At 34.8% G+C, this 22,801-nt stretch overlaps 2 protein-coding genes across 2 annotated transcripts; one reads left to right on the top strand and one right to left on the bottom strand.

The window, feature by feature from the left end:
• Nucleotides 1-2,889: 2,889 nt before the first annotated feature.
• LOC136200717 (pentatricopeptide repeat-containing protein At4g14820-like) lies at nt 2,890-5,469 on the top strand. Its single transcript, XM_065991146.1, has one exon. It carries the CDS (start codon nt 3,007-3,009, stop codon nt 4,606-4,608), a length of 1,602 nt encoding a protein of 533 aa, XP_065847218.1. The 5' UTR covers nt 2,890-3,006; the 3' UTR covers nt 4,609-5,469.
• LOC136200725 (uncharacterized) lies at nt 4,606-6,264 on the bottom strand. The gene has a single exon (XM_065991154.1). It carries the CDS (start codon nt 6,099-6,101, stop codon nt 4,815-4,817), a length of 1,287 nt encoding a protein of 428 aa, XP_065847226.1. The 5' UTR covers nt 6,102-6,264; the 3' UTR covers nt 4,606-4,814.
• Nucleotides 6,265-22,801: the final 16,537 nt, after the last annotated feature.

The raw sequence follows: 22,801 nt of genomic DNA, 5'->3' as shown, positions 1-22,801 counted from the left end.
TTAACTAAAACAATTTAATTCAATTCTGAAATTAAATATTTTGGGGGATCTAATTCCTTAATAATTATTTTTTCATAATAAAAAACTCTATGGAAATTGAGTTTCAACAATCTCCCCCTTTGAAGGTGACAAAAAATTTCAGAAAAGGTGTTTGGACCCTTAAAACGCTTAGGCTTGGGCTGCAATGAGGATAGTGATGATATCACACATGTCACATTATTTAGTCTGATATCACTTATTTATTTCTTATAACTAAGAGCAATTATATATATATATATAGAAGAGATCCAGTGTTACAAATTTTTTTATGGCGGGATAAAGACCAATTTTGTAATTAAGTAGGGGAAGGTGGCAAATTTTTAAATAAAAGGAAAGAGAAAATTGTTTTATTTTTTTCTTTAAAATGCATTTTCTCAACTTTTCCAATCTCGTTTTTTAAAAAAATTTATACCGTTGGACTTTTCTTAATTAAACGGTCATTTTAAGATCCGAGAAGCTCGGGTAAAAAAATTTCCGGAACAGAATCCGATGATCTGTTTTTCTGTGAGAAACAAATGTCCATAACATTTTTAAAAAATTCCAGAAAATGTAAAACATCATTCTGAGAAACTTTAATTCTTGACTCAAAGTGAGATTCCTTACGGTTTAGTCCAAAATCAATGGAATCCGGTGATTAGGTGGGCGTTTTCCGGCGAGAAAAACAAAGTGCCCAGAAAATTCTAAAAAAATTCCAGAACTTGTACAACATTATTCTGAGAAACTTTAATTCTTAGGTCGAAGTGAGATATCTTATAGTTTAGTCCCAATAAATTATTGAAATATGTAAAATAGATAAAATTAAGGAAAATAATTTATTAATTTTTAAGGGTAAGTTTTTATTTTCAATAAATTTTAAGGATTGAAATTATTTTCTAAATAATATAACTAATATAAATTTGAAGATACTATATTAAATTCTAAAAAAATAAAAATAAAATTGAAGACGATAGATAATAAATTTTGAGAAAAATTCCGATGAACAGAATCTGGCGATTAGGTGGACGTTTTCTGGCAAGAAACAAAATAGTATTTAGAAAATTCTCAAAAAATATAAAACATTATTCTGAAAAACTTTAATTCTTGGATCAAAGCATGATTTCTTACGGTTTAGTCCCAATAAAAAAATTTCCTTAATTTTATCTATTTTACATGCTTCAACAATTTATTGGGTCAAAACCGTAACGAATATCATTTTGAGCCAAGAATTAAAGTTTCTTAAAATGATGTTTTATATATTTTGATATTTGTTTATAATTTTCTGGGCACGTTTTGGTCATACCTTTCAGCACTCTGTGTTGTAATATTTTGTTGGAGCAATATAACAATTCTGTTGGAAATATTGGTACACTAATTTGAAACAATTGGTACGCAGATTCATTCTGTTGGAAGAATATAAGAATTAGATTTTTTTTTCTAAATAATATAACTAATATAAATTTGAAGATACTATATTAAATACTAAAAAACAAAAATGAAATTGAAGACGATAGATAATAAAATTGATTTGGAACAATTGGTAAACTGATTTATTATGTTGGAACAATTGGTACGCTGATTTATTCTGTTGCAACAATATAAGTATTATGTTGGAATAAATGGTACACTGATTTGGAACAATTTCGTATAATGTCGAAACAATGTAAATATTCAGTTGGAATAATTTAAGAATTCTGTTGGAACAATATAATTATTTTGTTGGAACAATTGATACACTGAATTGAAATAATTAGTACACTAATTAGACCAATTTGTACACTGATTTAGAACTACGTGCTGGCGTCTAGCAGTATGTGCTGGTTTTTCAACACATAGTGCTGAAAGGTATGACCAAAAACGTGCCCAGAAAATTATCAAAAAATTCGAAAACATGTAAAACATAATTTTAAGAAACTTTAATTCTTGGCTCAAAGCGATATTCCTTACGGTTTTGACCCAACAAATTGTTGAAGCATGTAAAATGGATAAAATTAAGGAAAAAGTTTTGTTGGGCCTAAACCATGAGAAATCCCGCTTCGACTCAAGAATTAAAGTTTCTCAGAATAATGTTTTACATTTTCTGGGCACTTTTTTTCTCGCCAGAAAACGCCCACCCGAATTCCGTTCACCGGAATTTTTTTTACATGAGTTTCAGGGATCTCAAAATGACCGTCTAATTTAGACCAGTCTAATAGTATAAAAAAATTTCGAAAAACAAGGTTAGAAAGATCGGAAAAATGTATTTTAAAGAAAAAAAAAAACAATTTTCTCTATCTTCTCTTTCCTTTTATTTACAAATTTACCACCTTGCCATTTTCAATTATCATCAAAATTACGTAGTTTTGTTATGTCACACAGTAAGCTCCTTGCTACGCCAGAATCACTTGTCTCACTGGATCTCACCCATATATATATATATATATATTAAAAAAAATTAAGGAATTGATTAAAATAAAGGCAATACACTCATTTGGCTTCCGGAATTAGAGCTTCGAAATCAATTAGGATCCTAAGCTATCAAAAATCATCAATCAGGTCCATGAACTAAGCAAAAATCATCAATTGAGTCCTTACTTTATCCTAAAATCAGAAATTGTGACTATTTAATATGGACTGTAACAATCTATGTATTGGTTCAAAATGGGTTTGAGGAGGAGGGTCTGAAACTATTCAATCAAATGATTTTAATGAGACCTCAATTGATGATTTTTGGTTTAGAATGAAACAGAGTTTATGATTTTTGCTTACTTTAGAGATTTGATTGATGATTTTGATAATTTAAGGTACTAATTAATTTTGAAATCTTAGGAAGCTAAATGAGTATGCCTAAAGTAAAAGTTAATAACTTTATAATTTTTTTTTTTTTATAGAAATAACTTTATAATTAGGGCAAAAGAGAGTAGAAAATAAATATGACAATTCTCACAATGAGAGAAGAAATTCGAGTGGTGAAACGCGAAATACGAGGCACAGGCACAGGCAGAGGCCAAAATGTTTGATAAAATAATTGTGTCCCTAAAAGAAGCATCCCATAATGTGAGGTTTGTCGATCAAATTGTTGCCCAAACTATCACTCATTCTCTCAACTTCAACTTCAACTTCAACCTCAACTTGTTGATTAGATGCTCTTCCCCTACCAATTCCATTCTTCTTTACATTCGTTTCCCTTCCATCCCTCCTGATCACTTCACCTACCCGCCTCTGCTCAAGGCTTGTTCCCGTTTGTCTTCTCTTTCTCTCGCCAAACAATTCCATAACCATATACTCAAACGAGGTCTACTTTCTCATATTTATGTCCATAATTCTCTTATTCATTTCTATACCTCTGTTGCTCGCTTTGATCATGCACGCCTATTGTTCGATACAATGCCCCACAGAGACATTGCCACCTGGAACTCCCTCATGCCTGCTTATAAAACTTGGCCTCAAACTATGCTTTTTTTTACTAGTTTGATGCGTGATGGATGTGTTAGACCTGATCACATCACTTTGCTCATTCTCTTGTCTGCTTGCACCCAACTCCAGTATGGAACACTAATCCATGCTTGTGCAATCAAACTCGCCTTCGTATCCATACAAAATGTAACTAATGCACTCATCAACATGTACTCTAAGTTCAAACTAATGGATGCAGCATCAATCCTTTTTTATGATTTGGCTTCCAGGAAAGATGTTGTCTCATATACTGTTTTGATTAATGGGTATGTGGATATGGGTTTCATAGATTTGGCTGCTCACATCTTTCATCAGATTCTTCACAAGGATATTGTCTCCTGGAACTTGATGATTCATGCTTATATCAAGGCAAAACGTCCCAAGGATGCCTTACAACTTTTCAACAGAATGGATGTCATGCCTGATCAAAATACAATGGTAAGCTTGCTTGCAGCTTCTGCTACCTTATCAGACCTCAATTATGGAAGGTCACTTCATGTCTTCATTAATCGAAACAATGTCAATCAAGATGTTCATCTCAAAACCGCTCTCATTGATATGTATTTCAAGTGCGCAAGTGTGGAGGAAGCATTGGTTACTTTCTACAAAATGGAACGGAAAGATGTTGTGACCTGGACTGCTGTTATTGGAGGGCTTTCAACCCATGGATATGGAAAGGAAGCTTTGAGTTTGTTTAATCGAATGGAGGAACAAGGCATTCACCCAAATGAAGCAACATTTATTTCTGTTTTAACAGGATGCAGCCATTCGGGTTTGGTTAAAGAAGGCTGTCTATTGTTTAGAAGAATGGCAGAGGTGTACAAACTGCAACCAAATATTGAGCACTTTGGTTGTTTAATTGATGCTTTGAGCAGAGCAGGACTGTTACATGAGGCAGATGAGTTCATTGAGTTGTTAAGGATGGATGAAAGACTCACAGCATATAAGATTTTGCTTAGTGCTTGCATAAACTACTCTGAATTTGATGTCGGCAAAAAGGTTGCAAACCAAATTACAGATTTGAGTTGTGAAACAAATATTCTGGTATCCAACTTGTATGCTGTGGCAGGTCAATGGACAAAAGTTGCAAAAACAAGAAGAAGCATGAAAATGAAAAGATTAAATGTAGGAAAGCAGGCTGGAGTTAGTTCTGTGTAGCTCAATATTTACCCAGATATTGTATGTGCATTTCACTTGAAAACAATAAAACTAGAATACAATTGCAGTTTAAGAAGAGATGTATATATAATTTGTGATAGTATCTGTAAATTTACAGTTTAGAATACAACACCTCAAGTTGAAAATAGCAACAAAAAGGTTGGGAATTGGGAGTCAGAACTAAAACACACACAGAAAAGGGTTGATCAAAGGGGGGTCTGCTTTGGTGCTCTCTTAACCAATTGTATGATCAGACAGGAGGCAACAGTAAGCCCAAGAGCTAGAAGTCGACCCCCTACAAGTCCAGCAAGAGCTACCAGAAGCAGAAAACCACAACCACCTCTATTTCTCTCTTTTTTATTTACCACTGCTGATTTCTCAAATACAAATACAGCCTTTTCCGTTTCTAATTCAGTGCTACAACTTTCTTTTGAGTCCGAATTGTATAGCTCTTCATTTCTGCCTTGTAATTTATCCTCGCCATTATGACTGGATAATTCATACTCTTCCCTCGTCTCCTTTCCTTTTCTCCCCTTCTTTATTGCACGCCATTTCTTCGGCACCAATTTCTTCATGAATTCTCTACTGCTTCTACGACGCCGACTATGACTATGCTCTTTTTCATGGCTTATAACTTCACATTCATATTCTTCTACCTCCATATCTGAATACCCCCATCTCCCGCTTATTAAATTCAAACCTGTTCCATCCTTATCTCTTTCAGCTCTCGCAACTGCATCAAATCTAGCTTCAGCTACCTCTATTTCTTGGGCAGGAGAATTCAATTCAATGCTGTCTTCTTCTTCATCTTCATCATCTTCTCCTTCTTCTCTTCTCTCTGTCATGACTTCTCCTTTATCTTCCTTACATAAAAACATCCAAAATGCGGCCTTAAATCGCACAAAGTTGCATACCAATAAGCTAAAAGGAAATTGGAAAACAATTCTGGCCGTGGAACATGGTCGGAAGATATGTCCCCCAATATATTCAAGAAAAATTAGTAGACAAGCGGACATTGTTATCCCAAGAGTAAGGATTTTGATGCTTATTAAAGCCAAAATCACCACAAGAAAAACCATGAAAACTGCATATAAAACACCTCTTTGATCTCTATTACTCTCGTCATATTCATGATCAATTTCAAATCTACCGGCAGATTTTGGATGATCTAAATTATCCTTGGTCTTAAACTGGTAGTTATTTAAATTAACAGGATCCTCCCCTGGAAAATCTCTGGCACCGGAGGAGTAAACAGGATCAGAGACAGAAAGGTCCTCAACCGGCTGGGGTTGATGGTGAGTATTATGATGACGATGATGCTTCTTCTTGATGATAGGTTTCTTTAACCGATCAGAATTCTTTACAAAAAGATCAACAAGCGAGGTAGGGAAGCCGGTCTGCACTACCATGGAACTGCAGGGTTTAGTTGGGTGGAGATCCGCCATAAAACGGGAAATTCGTGAAATTCTGGCCTTCTTCCATGGCAACGGCATGGTTGTTTTAATTGATCAAGGGAATTTATATATAAAAAAAAAAAGACAAGAAAGTATCGAGAATCCCGGGCCAGGAAAGTGAAGTAGAAGAATAAGAAGAAGAACCCTAATAAGAAAGAAAAGGAAGAAGACGAGAAGGAGCGACAGAAAGGGAGAGGGAGAAAAGAACAGAAAACGTGAAGAAATAACTGCGAGCCGCGTGGTTGTTGAAAACTTTATTAAAACCAGGAAATTGCGAGGGACATGATTTTGTTGGATCTTTTTGTTATTTGTTTTCACCAGCCAATTTCTCTTTTTTTTCACTATATATTTTTTCATAGCTTTTACAGCTGGAAAAGTTTGTAATTATTTATTCATCAATTAATTTTACTACTGTTTTATTTTATTTATGCATATTCATTAATTTTTAGTCTAGTACTACATTTTTTTTCTAGTGAATTACTATATCCAGCCTAGGTTTCTACACTTAATCTAAACGAAACTGTCCTTTTAATAAATTTACTAATCCTCTTAAATTCTCAATCTTAAATTCTCAAATCATTTCAAAAACCCAAAACTATCTACAATCTAATCCAGACTGATTTGGTAAAGAAAAACATGGATCGATGGAAGAGCGGTCGCAGAAAATGACTAATGATACGTAATTTCGTTTGAAAATTTGTTTTATTTACAGTTGTTTATAGTAAAATCGAATGTTTTTTAAAAATCGATTTTTCAGTATCGGGACATATTAATAATATGCATCCACCACAAATGGGGCGTATGAACATCACGCCCCACCACAGGTAGAGGCGTATTGTTCATATGCCCTACCTGTGGTGGAGGCATATTATTCATATGCCCCACATGTGGTGGTGGCTAATATGCCTCACCACGAGATTTCATTATCTTTGATGAAGACAGGACTTCATTATCTTTGATGACGACGAGGAATGATCGAGGCAACAAGGAGTAGAATCCCACCAGCATCTCCACCCATTCGGGTGGATCTGACCAGGGCACAAGTCGAACTCCTTCATCACCTCTACAAAGAAGGGTAGCATAGGCAGCCATATCCTGGACTCAAGTTGTTCCTCGTAAACAACGAGCTCGTTTGCCTCCCCCGCATGACAAGCCCGAACCTTGGCATTGAGGGCAACCAGCTCGTAAGGCTCACCTATTCAATAGGCCACCAAGAGCGACGCTAAGTCCGCTGCTACTATTATACTATACGCATCTTCGACGACATAACTATCTGACAACTTGGGTCACTTAGATTTGTCGAAACGCTTACCATCAGATCCAAAGGCACCAGGTACCCTCGACCATACCTTGGCCCACATCCTATCGTACAAGGTCCCTAAAGTCTCTCCCTCCTTTATTAGACCGTCGGGCACCTCGACAACCACCTCGTGGATACCCGCTACAACACCACCACAGGGTCGCGCTACGTTGGGTTCAGGTCACGGTACCGGCGGTCGACGGGCTTTCACCTTCTTAACCTGAGGCTCGACCTCACCTTCTATCTCTACTCAAACTTTCCGCTTCGGCACACGACTGTGCACAGCGTCTCGAAGGACGAAGTCACCTGCAACAACGAGGGGCAACCGTTTTAACGTCCCTCGCGATGATTTCTCCGACATAATCCTCTCTCCCCCCAAACTTAAAAGCAAAAATGACGAGGATGAGACGATACTGACCTCGCTCTTTGCGACGATGGCACGACACGGTCTTTCCGCACCTACTCGCACCACCAGCGACCAACAAAAACTCTGGGAAGATACCGAACAGAAACACGAGGAACGATCGAGGCAACAAGAGTGGGAAAACAAAGTAAATTGAGGCGGAGAAAAGTCTAACGCAACAAAAAAGGAGTGAGAATGACCCTAGCCCCTTTTATAGCATTAAGCGCACCGTTTCAACGAACCAATGGCTGAAAATTGACGGCGCGTGGGAAATTACACTTATTGAAGGCATTTAATGCACAATGATAATGGCGACGCACGTGTGGGAGGCAAAAGAGCGCAATTAATCCCGCACGAACAGTCGGATCGCACATTCTTGCGCAACCCGATGCAAAACGGGCATCGATCACACCTCGCATGGAATACTGGTCCGGTGACTTTCGGGGGGGAGGGGACTACTTGATCCGGAATATGAATACGGCCCATCAGGTCCACATATGTTAAAGGCCCCTCGGAGGCCCCAAACCCGTTAGCAAGGTCTATAAATACCTGAGGGCTTCTCCACTAAAGGTACGCACATAGAGAGATAGACACTTCGACTATTCTAATTGTGCACTTCGCTTAGAACCTCTAACTGTCTTAAGCTTCAGAGTGTTTGCAGGAACCGTTCCCCCCACAGAGACGGCAACAAAGGGACTTGAGCACCTCGCAGAAGTGCTCCCCGCCGAGCGCTGACCCATAATGAATCACTGTAGTTCGATGCCTAATTAGGAACTAAATTGATTTTTAAATTGATTTCTCCCTAAAATTATCCCATGTTTTATTAGTTGAAATTAATTATATTGTATAAATACATATTAATATAAAATTATCTCTTATATTACTGATAAAGAGTATTGGAGACAATATAAATATTTTTCTCTATTATAATTTTGACAATATTATTTAGGACCATATAATTCAATTATACCCAACTATTTGTACCCGAAACTCCTATTTCTTTTTAGGGTTAGACAATTTTTATACATTTAATTTCATTTCATTTTTTAATTGAATTTTTATGAACAGTAAATATTTATTCCTAATTATTTTAGTTTTTTCAATCTCATCATTACCGATATATAATTTGTTGATGAATATATAATATTTGTTGGTGATACCACCGAACAATTTTTATCTCCGATATCATCTTTCTGTGTTGATAGCAGAAAAAATCTCGTCATTAATATGTAGGAAAATATACCGATAAGTATAGACAAAAAGTTTTCTTTAGTACTCGGTCGCTGAAAAACTTTCACTAGGAATTTTCTTGCAATGACTTTTTTGATATAAACAAAAGGAAAATAATACATGAATATTATAACGAAAATGATTCGGGATCGACTAACATGAACCATTATATGAAACCGTGCAATCAAGTCGTGTCAGCGACACAAATTCTCTCCCTCCACTCTGTCCTATCCACTACCATATTTTCATCAATCCCTAATAAACTCATATCACTCTCGATCACCCTCTTCCAAGTTTGCTTAGGTCTACCCCTATATTTTGGTTCATGTCATAAGATCTGGCTAAGTTTTACGCTGGCCGCCACAAACCTACCGCAACCCTCCTCATTTTTCTGGGCTTGAGACCGGCTGTAAATGCCACCAAGTGACCTTCACAGGTGGAATTTCAAAACTAACTTGTAATATGACTTAAAAAAATTCGATGTTTACTATATTAAAATAAAAAATCGAAAACTCAATCTACCATAGAATGTTGAACCCGTCAGAATGATTTTTCCCTATTCAATGTACTTCCTTTGCTTAATACGACATTTGCCCCATAACTTATTTAAAAGTTTGATTAACTCTCGAACTTATATAGTGTCTTATTAACGTTCTGGGCTTATTTAAAGTGACAAGATTAACTATTTAAATTCATAAAAAAATACTATAAAGGTCTAAAAAGGAAATTTAATTTGTTTTGAAGATTTAGAATCACGAATTATACCTTTATTTTTTTTATTTTTTAGATTTTGATTTTTTTTTTTATAAATTTGATAAATTGAAAAGTATATCACTTTAAATAAATTTAGAAGATTAATAGATTATTCTAAATAAATTTAAAAGGTTAAGAAGTGACTTTAAACAAATTTGAATGATCAATAAAATTGTTTAGTTAAATTGAGGAAATTAGCGTGACATTTTATAAGTTTAAGATACGAATTAATTTATTTTAGTTAAGTTTAGGAGGCTGTTGATTGAGGTGCCCGCTATGGTCACTTGGTTTAAAAACAAAGTAAATTACTTTGTTTCAATAACCAATAGGATTGCGACACATATCAAATTAAATTAAAATTAAATAAATTATATTAAAAGTTGACCTGCTATTACAGGTTACCACTAAATATGGAAAATTAAAGTTACATAAGGTAAAATATAATTCTATCCACCCAACCACTTTACGGAAATTGACACTACTTTACGGAAAATCTATAAAACCTTTACAAATTTTCATAACATTTCTATAATTTTTCATAAATTAATTATTTTTTGTTAAATTATTAATAAAAAAATAATTTTAATTATATCCACCAAACCACTTTACGAAAGTTGACACTACTTTACGGAAAATCTATAAAACCTTTATAAATTTCCGTAACATTTCTATAATTTTACGTAAATTAATTATTTTTTGTTAATTTATTAATAAAAAATAATTTTAATTCTATCCACCAAACCACTTTACGAAAACTGACACTACTTTACGGAAAATCTATAAAACCTTTAAAAATTTCCGTAATATTTGTACAATTTTACGTAAATTAATTAGTTTTGGTAAATTATTAATAAAAAATAATATTAATTCTATAAACCAAACCACTGTACGTAAATTGACACTACTTTACGAAAAATATATAAAACCTTTACAAATTTCCATAATATTTGTACAATTTTACGTAAATTAATTAGTTTTGGTAAATTATTAATAAAAAATAATTTTAATGCTATCAACCAAACCACTGTACGTAAATTGACACTACTTTACGGAAAATCTATAAAACCTTTACAAATTTCCGTAACATTTCTATAATTTTACGTAAATTAATTATTTTTTGTTAAATTATTAATAAAAAAAATAATTTTAAATCTATCCACCAAACCACTTTACGAAAATTGACACTACTTTACGGAAAATCTAAACCTTTATAAATTTCCGTAATATTTCTATAATTTTACGTAAATTAATTATTTTTTGTTAAATTATTAATAAAAAATTAATTTTAATTCTATCCATCAAACCACTTTATGTAAATTGACACAACTTTACGAAAAACCTATAAAACCTTTACAAATTTCCGTAATATTTGTACAATTTTACGTAAATTATTAATAAAAAATAATTTTAATTCTATCAACCAAACCACTTTACGTAAATTGACACTACTTTATGGAAAATCTATAAAACCTTTACAAATTTCCGTAACATTTCTATAATTTTACGTAAATTAATTATTTTTTAATAAATTAATAATAAAAAATTAATCTTAATTATATCCACCAAACCACTTTACGAAAATTAACACTACTTTACGGAAAATCTATAAAACCTTTAAAATTTTCTTAACATTTGTATAATTTTACGTAAATTAATTTTTTTTGTTAAATTATTAATAAAAAAATAATTTTAATTCTATGTACCAAACCACTTTACGAAAATTGACATTACTTTACAGAAAATCTATAAAACCTTTTAAAAATTTCCGTAATATTTGTATAATTTTACGTAAATTAATTATTTTTAGTAAATTTTTAATAAAAAATAATTTTAATTCTATCCAACAAACCACTTTACGTAAATTGACACTAGTTTACGAAAAATCTATAAAACCTTTATAAATTTCCGTAATATTTCTATAATTTTACGTAAATTAATTATTTTTTTTGTTAAATTATTAATAAAAAATAATTTTAATTCTATCCACCAAACCACTTTACGAAAATTGACACTACTTTACGAAAAACCTATAAAACCTTTAAAATTTTCTTAACATTTGTATAATTTTACGTAAATTAATTAATTTTTGTTAAATTATTAATGAAAAAATAATTTTAATTCTATCCACCAAATCACTTTACGAAAATTGACACTACTTTACGGAAAATCTACAAAACCTTTATAAATTTCTATAATATTTGTACAATTTTACGTAAATTAATTATTTTTGGTAAATTATTAATAAAAAATAATTTTAATTCTATCCACCAAACCACTTTACGTGAATTCACACTACTTTATGGAAAATCTATAAAACCTTTATAAATTTCCGTAACATTTCTATAATTTTACGTAAATTAATTATTTTTTTTGTTAAATTATTAATAAAAAAATAATTTTAATTCTATCCACCAAACTACTTTACATAAATTGACACTACTTTACGGAAAATCTATAAAACCTTTAAAATTTTCCGTATTATTTGTACAATTTTACGTAAATTAATTATTTTTGGTAAATTATTAATAAAAAATAATATTAATTCTATACACCAAACCACTTTATGTAAATTGACTCTACTTTACGGAAAATCTATAAAACCTTTATAAATTTCCATAACATTTCTATAATTTTACGTAAATTAATTATTTTTGGTAAATTATTAATAAAAAAAATAATTTACATTCTATCCACCAAACCACTTTACGTAAATTGACATTACTTTACGGAAAATCTATAAAACCTTTACAAATTTCCGTAATCCTTGAATAACTTATGTAAAGTAATAAAGTTTTGTTAAATTATTAATAAAAAATAATTTTAATTCTATCCAACAAATCACTTTACGTAACTTGACACCACTTTACGTAGAATCCATAAAACCTCTACAATTTTTCGTAAACTTTGTACAAACAAACTATAAAGTTATTATTTTTTTTAAAAATTAGTAATAAAAAGGAATTCTAATTCTATCCACCAAACCACTTTATATAAATTGACACTACTTTACGTAAAATTCATAAAACCTTTACAAATTTTCGTAACCTTTGAACAACTTATGTAAAGTAGTAAATTTTTGTTAAATTATTAATAAAAAAAGAATTATAATTCTAGCCACCAAACCACTTTGTATAAATTGACACTGCTTTACGTAAAATCCATAAAACCTTTACAAATTTTCCTTAACGTTTGTACAATTTTATGTAAAGTAGTAATTATTTTTTCTTAAATTATTAGTAAAAAGAATATGATTTATTAATTAATTTATATTTATTTATAAATTTAGTAAACAACACTTAATGATTTTAGTAAAAGGCAAATATTTTACGTGAAACTCGATTTGGGAACTTAGTAATATTTTAAAAATAACAACTTTATGTAAATTTAATCTTACTTTACGTATGTTATGTCTATCTCGACGTAAAGTATTTTTTGTAAAATAACAAGTTTGCGTATAAAATCCATAGGACGTTTACAAATTTCGTAACATTTTTAGAATTTAACGTAAAGTAATTTTTTTTGTTAAATTATTAATAAAAAATAATTTTAATTCTATCCACCAAACCACCTTACGTAAATTGACACTAATTTTCGTAAAATTCATAAAACCTTTACAAATTTCCGTAACATTTGTACAATTTTACGTAAAGCAATTATTTTTCCGTAAAATATGAATAAAAATAATTTTAATTCTATCCACTAAACTATTTTAAGTAAATTGCAATACTTAACGTAAAATCCATAAAATCTTTACAAATTTCCGTAACATTTGTACAATTTTACGTAAAGTAATTTTTCGGGAGTTTTTTTTGTGCGCTTTAGTTATTGTATAAGTAGATTAGTTAGATGTAGCAACCAATATTTTGAATTCTTTTATTTCTGATGTAACATTATGTTGAATGTTTTTTAGGCTTTAGGAGTTTTTTGTTCTAAATAAGCAACTTGATGAGTTATTTATTCCACTTGAGCAATTTGACGTGTTATTTGTTTAAAGGGTTAAGGTGCAAAAATACCCCTAACGATTTGGGTCAGGAGCAATTTTACCCCTAACGTCTAAAATGGTGCAATTTTACCCCTAACGTTGGAAGCTAAGAGCAATTTTACCCCTAACGTTGATAAATTGGGTCAATTTGAGAAATAATTCATCAAACTGTCTTCTCGGTTATGAATCTTGTCATATACACTTCACGCATTCGTTATTTTATCAGTAACAAATCACAAACATATGTTGGAATGTGAAAAAAATAAAAATAAATAAATAAATAAATTGTCTTTTGTACGAGTTAGATAAAAAAATTCAAAAAATTCACCGAATTTATAAATATTAATCTCCATTTTTATTATTCGAATTACAAAAAACATGATATCTTTTTTTAGAACGAATTGATATGCAATTGGTGCAAAACAATGAAAAAAAGACTGTTTTTATAATAGTGTCTGAAATTGTCCCAATTTATTAACGTTAGAGGTAAAATTGCTCTTGGCTATAAACGTTAGGGGTAAAATTGCACCATTTTAGGCTTAACGTTCAAAATAGCACCAATATAGGCTTAACGTTTACAACATAATATCAATTTAGGCTTAACGTTTACAATATAGCATCAATTTAGGCATCACGTACAAAATAGCACCAATATAGGCTTAACGTTTACAAAATAATACGAATTTAAGCTTAACGTTTTACAAAATTCGTATTATTTTGTAAATGTTAATCCTATATTGGTGCTATTTTGTATGTGAGGCCTAAATTGATGTTATATTGTAAACGTTAAGCCTAAATTGATATTATGTTGTAAACGTTAAGCTTATATTGGTGCTATTTTGAACGTTGGGCCTAAATTGATACTTTCCCAAAAACCTTAGACCTATTTTGGTACCTTATCCCATAAACAAACAAACAACTTGAACGAAATTACACACCAGTTATAAGACTTAAAAACATAGATAACTAACAAGAAAGTTTCACATGTACCTTAGAACGGAACAATGTTATGTAATAAGATGGATAAGATTAAGGAGCACGACTGAACTCCCAATAGCTTTGTATTCAACTTTAATGTAGAAGTATTAAATAGCATCTTTCAGAAAATAATCAAAACTATAACAGCAAACTGATTGACTTCCATTTAATGATGCAAGCTGATGAGAAGTCCAAATTGCAGTGAATAATTAGGAATGAGCCAAACACATTATATTTGTTGAACTAATACAAAAGAAATTAGAAGACTAAAACTAATTATTGTTAGAGATAATGTTCCTATTATCTCTGTAAATAGATTCTTATCTAGTTAGAGTTTCAATTTGTCTATAACCCTAGCTAGGTAGAGTTCTAATACGATTATACTTGTGTATTGTATTCCTATACAAACTACTATTGGCTCACTATAAATACAAGGCCTCTGAGCCATAATCACTAAGGTGATTTAAACCATTATTGTGTTATCAATTATCTCTCTCTATCTCCATAATATTCCCGTATATCAAACTATACATTTAACATGGTATCAGTAGTATCAACTTCCGCATCCTCCGAATCCTCTGATCATCCTCAATCACCCACCTATTCACAATTCAAAGCCGCTGCCGCCACCGGCGTCGTCGCCGTACAGATCGCATCCACCGGCGCCTCTAACTCCGCGGCTGCCCAAAACACGAACGACGCCTTCAGTGGATCGTTCGCATCGTCGGGATGGCGGTTCACCTCGCCATTTATCACCGGCGAATCTGAATTCCTTGTCGCACCAACAGCCACGGCAGCCGCACCTCCACAGCACACAGTCGGTGATACCTTCCCGCCGGAGGTTCGCGCGGCTCTCGAAGCCTACCAGGTGGCCAGCGCAAGGGCAGCCAATGCCCAGGCGCGTCCTGCGCCAACTTTCTCCGCGTTGGTTGCCCCGGCGCAACTTCCATCTGCAGCACAGGCGCCTCCCGCACCTTCTGCCGCGGCTCCTGCGCCCTTCGCCGCGGCTGCCGCTGCCCAGGCGCTTCTTTCGTCTGCTGTCCTTGCGCAACCCGCGCCCATTCCAACCGCAACAGCAGCATGCGATCAGCGGTTTGTGTAAACCGCGATACCGACAGCGTCCGCCGCCGACGCCGTGGTACTAGCCGCCATTGCGGCATATCAGGCGGCTGTTCCGCCTCCTCGGAATCAACAACTTTCGGTTCAGCATCCATCTATTCAATTGCAACAATCCGCGACACCTCCAACTCTATTTTCTCCATCAATTCTTGCTGCCCTAGCAGCGTATCAGGCAGCTGAAGCCAGTAACAAACATCAGGTTATTTCTGAATCTAATACTTCACCATTTTGTTACAATACTCAATTAACCCGTGATCCCTCACCATCTTTCTTCTCAAATTCGTTTCATAATACTGTTGATGCACCGTCTAATAATGTTAGACACAATTTTATTTCCTCCTCCATCCCTCCTACTACAAACAATCCTGTCCATCCAGAACCTGTTTCCACTCATATTGAACAACCAAGACAGCCACCCATAAATATCAACATTAACATCAAATTAACCCCTCACAACTACAAAGCATGGAGAATGTCCATGGAATCTACCCTTCAAACCTATCATCTTCTTTCTCACATCCTTAGTTCAACACCTCCTCCACCCAAATTTATTTCTAGAACAGGTTTTGTGACATCTACTGCGGATTTAATCATAAATCCATCTTTTTCTCAATGGGATGATGTAGAAAATATGGTTAGGACTTTGCTCCTAAATTCAATCACCGAAGAGGTGTTTCCTGATATTGCTTATCTCAAATACTCACATGACATTTGGCTAGCATTGGAAGAAGCCTATGGGCTCATTACAGGAAGCAAGCAGTTTCAGATGGGAGTCAAACTGCATGAACTTGAGCAAGGAGGGATGTCAGTTACTGCGTATATGCAAAAAGTGAAGTCTATTCTTGATGATCTGGCTGCCTCGGGGAACCCTTACCCTCGGCACTTACTACCGTCAGTTCTTTACAAGGGTTTGGGAGAAGAGTATCGCTCCACTGTCCAGAATCTTGTCACTCAGCGCGGTACTAACATCAATTATCAGGAGATCTTGCACAGCCTGAAAACAGTTGAAGGCATGATCCAATTAACCAGAAAGACTACACTGCTTCAATCCGACGGTATATCAGCGCACCGGGAGGCTAATGTATCCACCATGGAAACAAATCAATCAAAGAAGCAGAATCCAAAGAAGAGAAGAAGTGGCAAGTGCTACAACTGTGGTGATCCAAGTCACTGAGCTGATAAGTGCAAAAGACCAAAGAACAATTCAAGATCAAACTACAATCCTGGACCACAAGCACACATGGCATGGCAACAACCACCAAATCCATTCATGGGTCCTAATCGGTCGTGGTATCCTGACACAGGAGCAAGTAATCACATGACGGCAAATCCGACTCAACTTCATCAAATGCAGCCATATCCAGGATATGATACGGTTCAGTTTGGCAATGGTCAAGGTTTGTAAATTTCTCACTTTGGAAACTCAAATATCAATAATTTGAAAATTAATGATGCCCTACTTGTTCCTAAGCTTACCAAATCTTTACTATATGTTCAAAAATTTACCCGTGACAACTCATGTTTCTTTGAATTTTGGCCTAACCATTTTCTTGTGAAGGACCAAACAACTGGGGAAATCCTGTTACGGGGCCCGAGTAAAGATGGGCTTTATGTGCTTACACCCATCCTGAAGGAGGCGCTAGTTGGAGAGAAGGTGTCTTTTGAAAGGTGGCATGCACGGCTTGGACATTGTTAGAATCAGACAGTCAGCTCAGTTCTCAAAGGAAACAATCTATCCTCTTCAAAACCAGTTAGCAATTGTTCTTTTTGTCCATTAGGCAAGCTTGCTAGAAGCCCTTTACCCTCTATTAGTCGCTCTAGCACATTTATTTTTTAGAACTTACATCTGGATGTTTAGGGGCCAGCTCCAGTTATTTCTTGTCTTGGTCACCGTTATTTTTTAATAATCATTGATGAATTCACTAGATTTGGATGGATTTTCTGTTTAAAGAATAAGAGTGATGTTTTTTCAACCTTCTGTGATTTTTATGCCATGATCTCTAATCAGTATAGTGCAAGGGTTAAGAATATTTACTCTGATCTTGGGGGAGAGTTTCAAAAACTACAACCTTTTTTCAAACGACATGGCATTATACACAAAATTGCATGCCCTCACACTCATGCACAAAACGGTATAGCTGAGAGAAAAATTAGACATATCGTTGACACCTGCCTTACTTTGCTAGCCAATGCATCTTTACCTCTAAAATTTTGGAACTATGCCATGATACACAGCATTAGGCTAATCAACTACTTACCCACCAAAATCCTGCACAACAATTCACCATATTTCTTGTTCTACAAGAAACAGCCTGCCTATAAGGCCTTATGCATTTTTGGCAGTGGTATCTATCCTCTTCTTCGTCCATACAACCAGCACAAATTTGATTTTTGCTCCAAGCTATGTGTCTACCTTGGTCCATCAGAAAATCATTCTGGGGATATTTGTCTTGAGTATGCCACCGGACGCATATACATCTGCAAATTTGTGCAGCACAATGAAGAAGTATTTCCTGCATCAGCAGTAACTGCATCATCACCTTCATCTAGCAACTCGGGGGTAAGCACATCGTGTCAACTACCATCTTTACTCGGCCCGTATCCAGGTAATTTCTCTAATCACAATCCTATATTATCTACTTCTAACTTAGTTCCATGCTCCCAATCCATCACACCTGTCCACTCTAGACCTCATCCCGGTACCCCAATTACTCCCCCTGACTCTGAAGCCACAAACACTGCTCCATTAGCTCCACGTCAATGTTTGTCACCAGTGGTCACTGCTGCATCAACACCTGTTCCTCAGAATGATCCTAGCACACCAGTTGATGTTGTGAACATCACCACACCGGAAGTACATAATGCAGTACCTCATGAAGAGAACATCATACCACAAACAGATTCTCCTCCTCCTGAAACTGCACCACCTGGTCCTATTCAAACTGAAAGGCCCAGACCTCACAATGCACCGCTGATTGGTCCACGACAACATTATATGCAACTTCGACAGTCGTCTCTTCACTCAAGAGGACGGTTTGAGGGACTTTTAGCTACATATCCAAATGGCACAGTGGATCCCACATGCTTCAGTAAAGCCAACAAACAACCCGAATGGCGTACAACAATGTCTGAAGAGATTCAAGCTCTTCTGGACAATGGCACATGGCAACTTGTACCGAGACCACATGATCAGCATGTCATCACCTCCAGGTGGCTCTTTCGTACAAAGAAGAAGTCTGATGGAACCATTGATCGTCACAAAGCCCGTTTGGTAGCACGGGGATTCACTCAAAAAGCTGGGATTGACTACAAAGAAACATTCAGTCCAGTAATCAAAGCTACAACCATTAGGCCTGTCTTTGCCATTGCAGCAGCAAACAACTGGTTCATCAATCAGCTGGATGTCTCTAATGCATTTCTTCATGGAAACTTATCAGAGACAATATATATGGAACAACCGTAGGGTTTTCCGGATAGTGACCGACCAGATCATGTCTGTCTTCTCAAAAAGAGTCTTTATGGATTAAAGCAAGCACCGCGAGAATGGTTCACACGCCTTTGAACATTCCTCCTCTCCCTTGGGTACAAAATGTCACAGGCTGACAACTCTCTGTTCATCAGACGCACCGACACTGAAAAGACTTACATTCTGTGCTATGTTGATGATATACTCATAACAAGTAACCACCCTGCACACATCACCAACACTATTGCAGCCATCGAACATGGGTTTCCCATTCGCAATCTTGGCAAGGCTGAATACTTTCTCAGAATTGAGATCAGATATGAGAAGGATGGCATTCACATGTGCCAGGCCAAGTATGTGGCTGACATCCTAGACAGAGTGAAGATGATTGACTCCAAGCCCACACTAACGCCCATGGCCACCACGCCAACACTTTCAAAGGAGCTAGGCACCAGCTTAACCTCTGGAGATGAATATCGAAGCATTGTGGGAGCACTTCAATACTTAACATTCACTCGTCCTGACATTGCATTTGCAGTTAACAAATTAGGTCAGTTTCTGCACTGTCCGACTGATGAGCACTGGAAAGGAGTTAAGAGGGTCTTACGCTATATTCAGGGCACATCAGACTTTGGCATAGTCATGTCCATCAAACCAATACAGCACATCCATTGTTACTCAGATAGTGATTGGGGAGGGTGTCCTGATGATCGACGATCCACGGGTGCCTTCTGTGTTTACCTTGGATCCAGCATTGTATCATGGCAGACCTGCAAGCAACCCACAATAGCCAGATCCTCAACAGAAAGTGAATACAAGGCAGTGGCAAATGCCACAACGGAACTCCTATGGTTCAAATCTCTTCTCTCGGATCTCGGATTTCCCTTACCCACCCCGGTTCAGCTATGGTGTGATAATGTTGGAGCAATTTATCTCACCTCAAATCCAGTGTTCCATGCCCATACGAAGCACATTGAGCTAGATTATCATTTTGTTCATGAACAAGTTCACAGAGGTTTTCTCAGTGTCAGATTTATTCCCACCGATGATCAGGTTGCAGACATACTCACCAAGCCGCTAGCTCCGGCTCGCTTCACGATGCTACGCTCTCGCCTCTTTGTTCGTGCCCGCCATCGGCTTGAGGGGGGGTGTTAGAGATAATGTTCCTATTATCTCTATAAATAGATTCTTATCTAGTTAGAGTTTCAATTTGTCTATAACCCTAGCTAGGTAGAGTTCTAATACGATTATACTTGTGTATTGTATTCCTATACAAACTACTATTGGCTCACTATAAATACAAGGCCTCTGAGCCATAATCACTAAGGTGATTCAAACCATTATTGTGTTATCAATTATCTCTCTCTATCTCCATAATATTCCCGTATATCAAACTATACATTTAACAATTATAAGATAACGTAATGGTTGGAAATTTGAGTAATGAATATTGTTTAAACAGTAAGAAATGAGATTGAAAGCTTGGAATATGAAATTGATGGATTGAGATTAATGATTTTGATAATGCCATAAAGATGAAGAATGAAGCTCTATTTAAAATTGTGATATCCTAAAATCACTACCCATGTTCACCACTACTTCAATTTATAGATTTGAAGCTGAGAATCTCGACTGAAATAAACTTGGTTTAATGAAGGTGAAAATAGCTAAGAATCTCGATTGAAACAATGACCCAGATTTTTCAATTTTGTGATATACATTCATTTTCAACTGACTATAACCACTACAAGAAAGAGGGGTTCTAACTACAACCGAATTAGTTGCAATGAGCTTATGTCCGTCATTTGCATCCATGTTTTACCAAAATTAACATACACCAGAAAGGTATCAGTGTATCGGTAGTCATTTGCCAACACAAAAATGACTGAACATGTTTTCTGATATCAAAATATAATAAGGGCAACACAAAAATGAGTGCACATGCCTGAACAAGTTTTCTGATATCAAAATTTAATATTCCTAATACATGAAGTTACTTCTTAGTACGAAGATACATCTATGGGACTTCATTATCGGAAGGACCTTATATTTTCCTATGCACCCTAGTGTTGCATTGAGCAAAGCAAGCATTTGCAGCAAACGCCTATTATAATACCAATTTGAAAAAAAATTAGGACTTGCTAATAGCTTTTACTTTGTCATTATATTGTAAACCAGGAAGTTAATGTTAATAATTTTAGTGTGAAGTCTTATTGTGGAAAGAATCTTTGACTAATGTGTCCTATTGTAAACATATACTGAAAAGCTCCAAAATGTGAACACTAACGAAATTACACACCAGTTATAAGACTTAAAAACATAGATAACTAACAAGAAAGTTTCACAGGTACCTTAGAACATAACAGTGTTATGTAATAAGATGGATCAGGACTGAACTCCCAATAGCTTTCTTTTCAACTTTAATGTAGAAGTATTAAATAGCAGCTTTCTTTCAGAAAGTAATCAAAACCAAGTATGCTCAAAGCAAAGACGAAAATATATAAGCCATAAGAATAATGAAAACCAACTAAGGAGCTTAAAATTCAGAAATTGAGAATTAATGTAAAAGGATGTCATCAAAAACAGAATTGATGTAGTAATGATCCACGCATTTACCAAGTTTAGACTGATGAACCTGAGAGGGAATTATCCGAACTTACAGGCTTTATAACATCCATTGATGCAAAAGACTGTGAATCAACAAATTTACCTCCAATGAGATTAGGAACCCTCTGGCGCACATTAGTCAATAAGTTAAATTGCAGCATAAGCATAAGGATTCCTAACAAGGAACACATAGAGAAAAAGAAAGAAAGACTATCTGACACAATAAGTAATTTTTTCCCTCTCTCATCTAAGCATGTGCAACAAATTTTTCTGATCAAAGGCATATAAACATTACATTAGAACATACCATCGGGTAGTGCTGCCTCCAAGATGACTCATTAACCAAGAGATAGTTGTTCCTTGCAGCAGGTTTTTCAGGTCTCAGTTACCTGAAATGTCTAACTGCAATAAATTAAAAATAATAATAAAAAAATAATAAGTATTAACATTTATCAGGAGAAAGAATGTTTAAATTCTTCGACGAACCTAATAATAACAATTCATTGCCACACAATTCAAGAATATGAAAACATATCTTCATGTAGTATTTTAGTTATCTACTCCCAGGGCACTTGACATCAAAAATTCATCCATTTGTCACCTCATTAGATCAGGAAATGCATACAAGTAACGTAGAATCAGAACATAAACCTTGGAGTTAGCTGCAAAAATTCGTATCCTATAGGTGAGTTATCAGTAATTATGGCATCACATGGAACTTAGTGAGCTCAATAACAATTAGTAATTACACACTTCAAGGAGAATCCACAATACATTGGGTAATGCAAAAGCATTCTTCAGTTTAGCCAAGATTCTGCCAAAGAAAGCACTCTAAAAGCTCTATATGCAGATTTCATCTTCAAATTACATGGCTGTACAGAGAAGGGAGGTCTTTCAAATG

This window comes from Euphorbia lathyris, chromosome 1 (assembly GCF_963576675.1).
Source record: "Euphorbia lathyris chromosome 1, ddEupLath1.1, whole genome shotgun sequence".
Lineage (NCBI taxonomy): Eukaryota > Viridiplantae > Streptophyta > Magnoliopsida > Malpighiales > Euphorbiaceae > Euphorbia > Euphorbia lathyris.
The sequence above is the reverse complement of the archived record's forward strand: the minus strand, read 5'-3'. Positions and strand labels throughout refer to the sequence as shown.

Bases quoted from the DNA above. Each gene is read 5' to 3' on its own strand.
- LOC136200717 (XM_065991146.1), top strand. From the start codon at position 3,007: ATGTTTGATAAAATAATTGTGTCCCTAAAAGAAGCATCCCATAATGTG.
- LOC136200725 (XM_065991154.1), bottom strand. From the start codon at position 6,101: ATGCCGTTGCCATGGAAGAAGGCCAGAATTTCACGAATTTCCCGTTTT.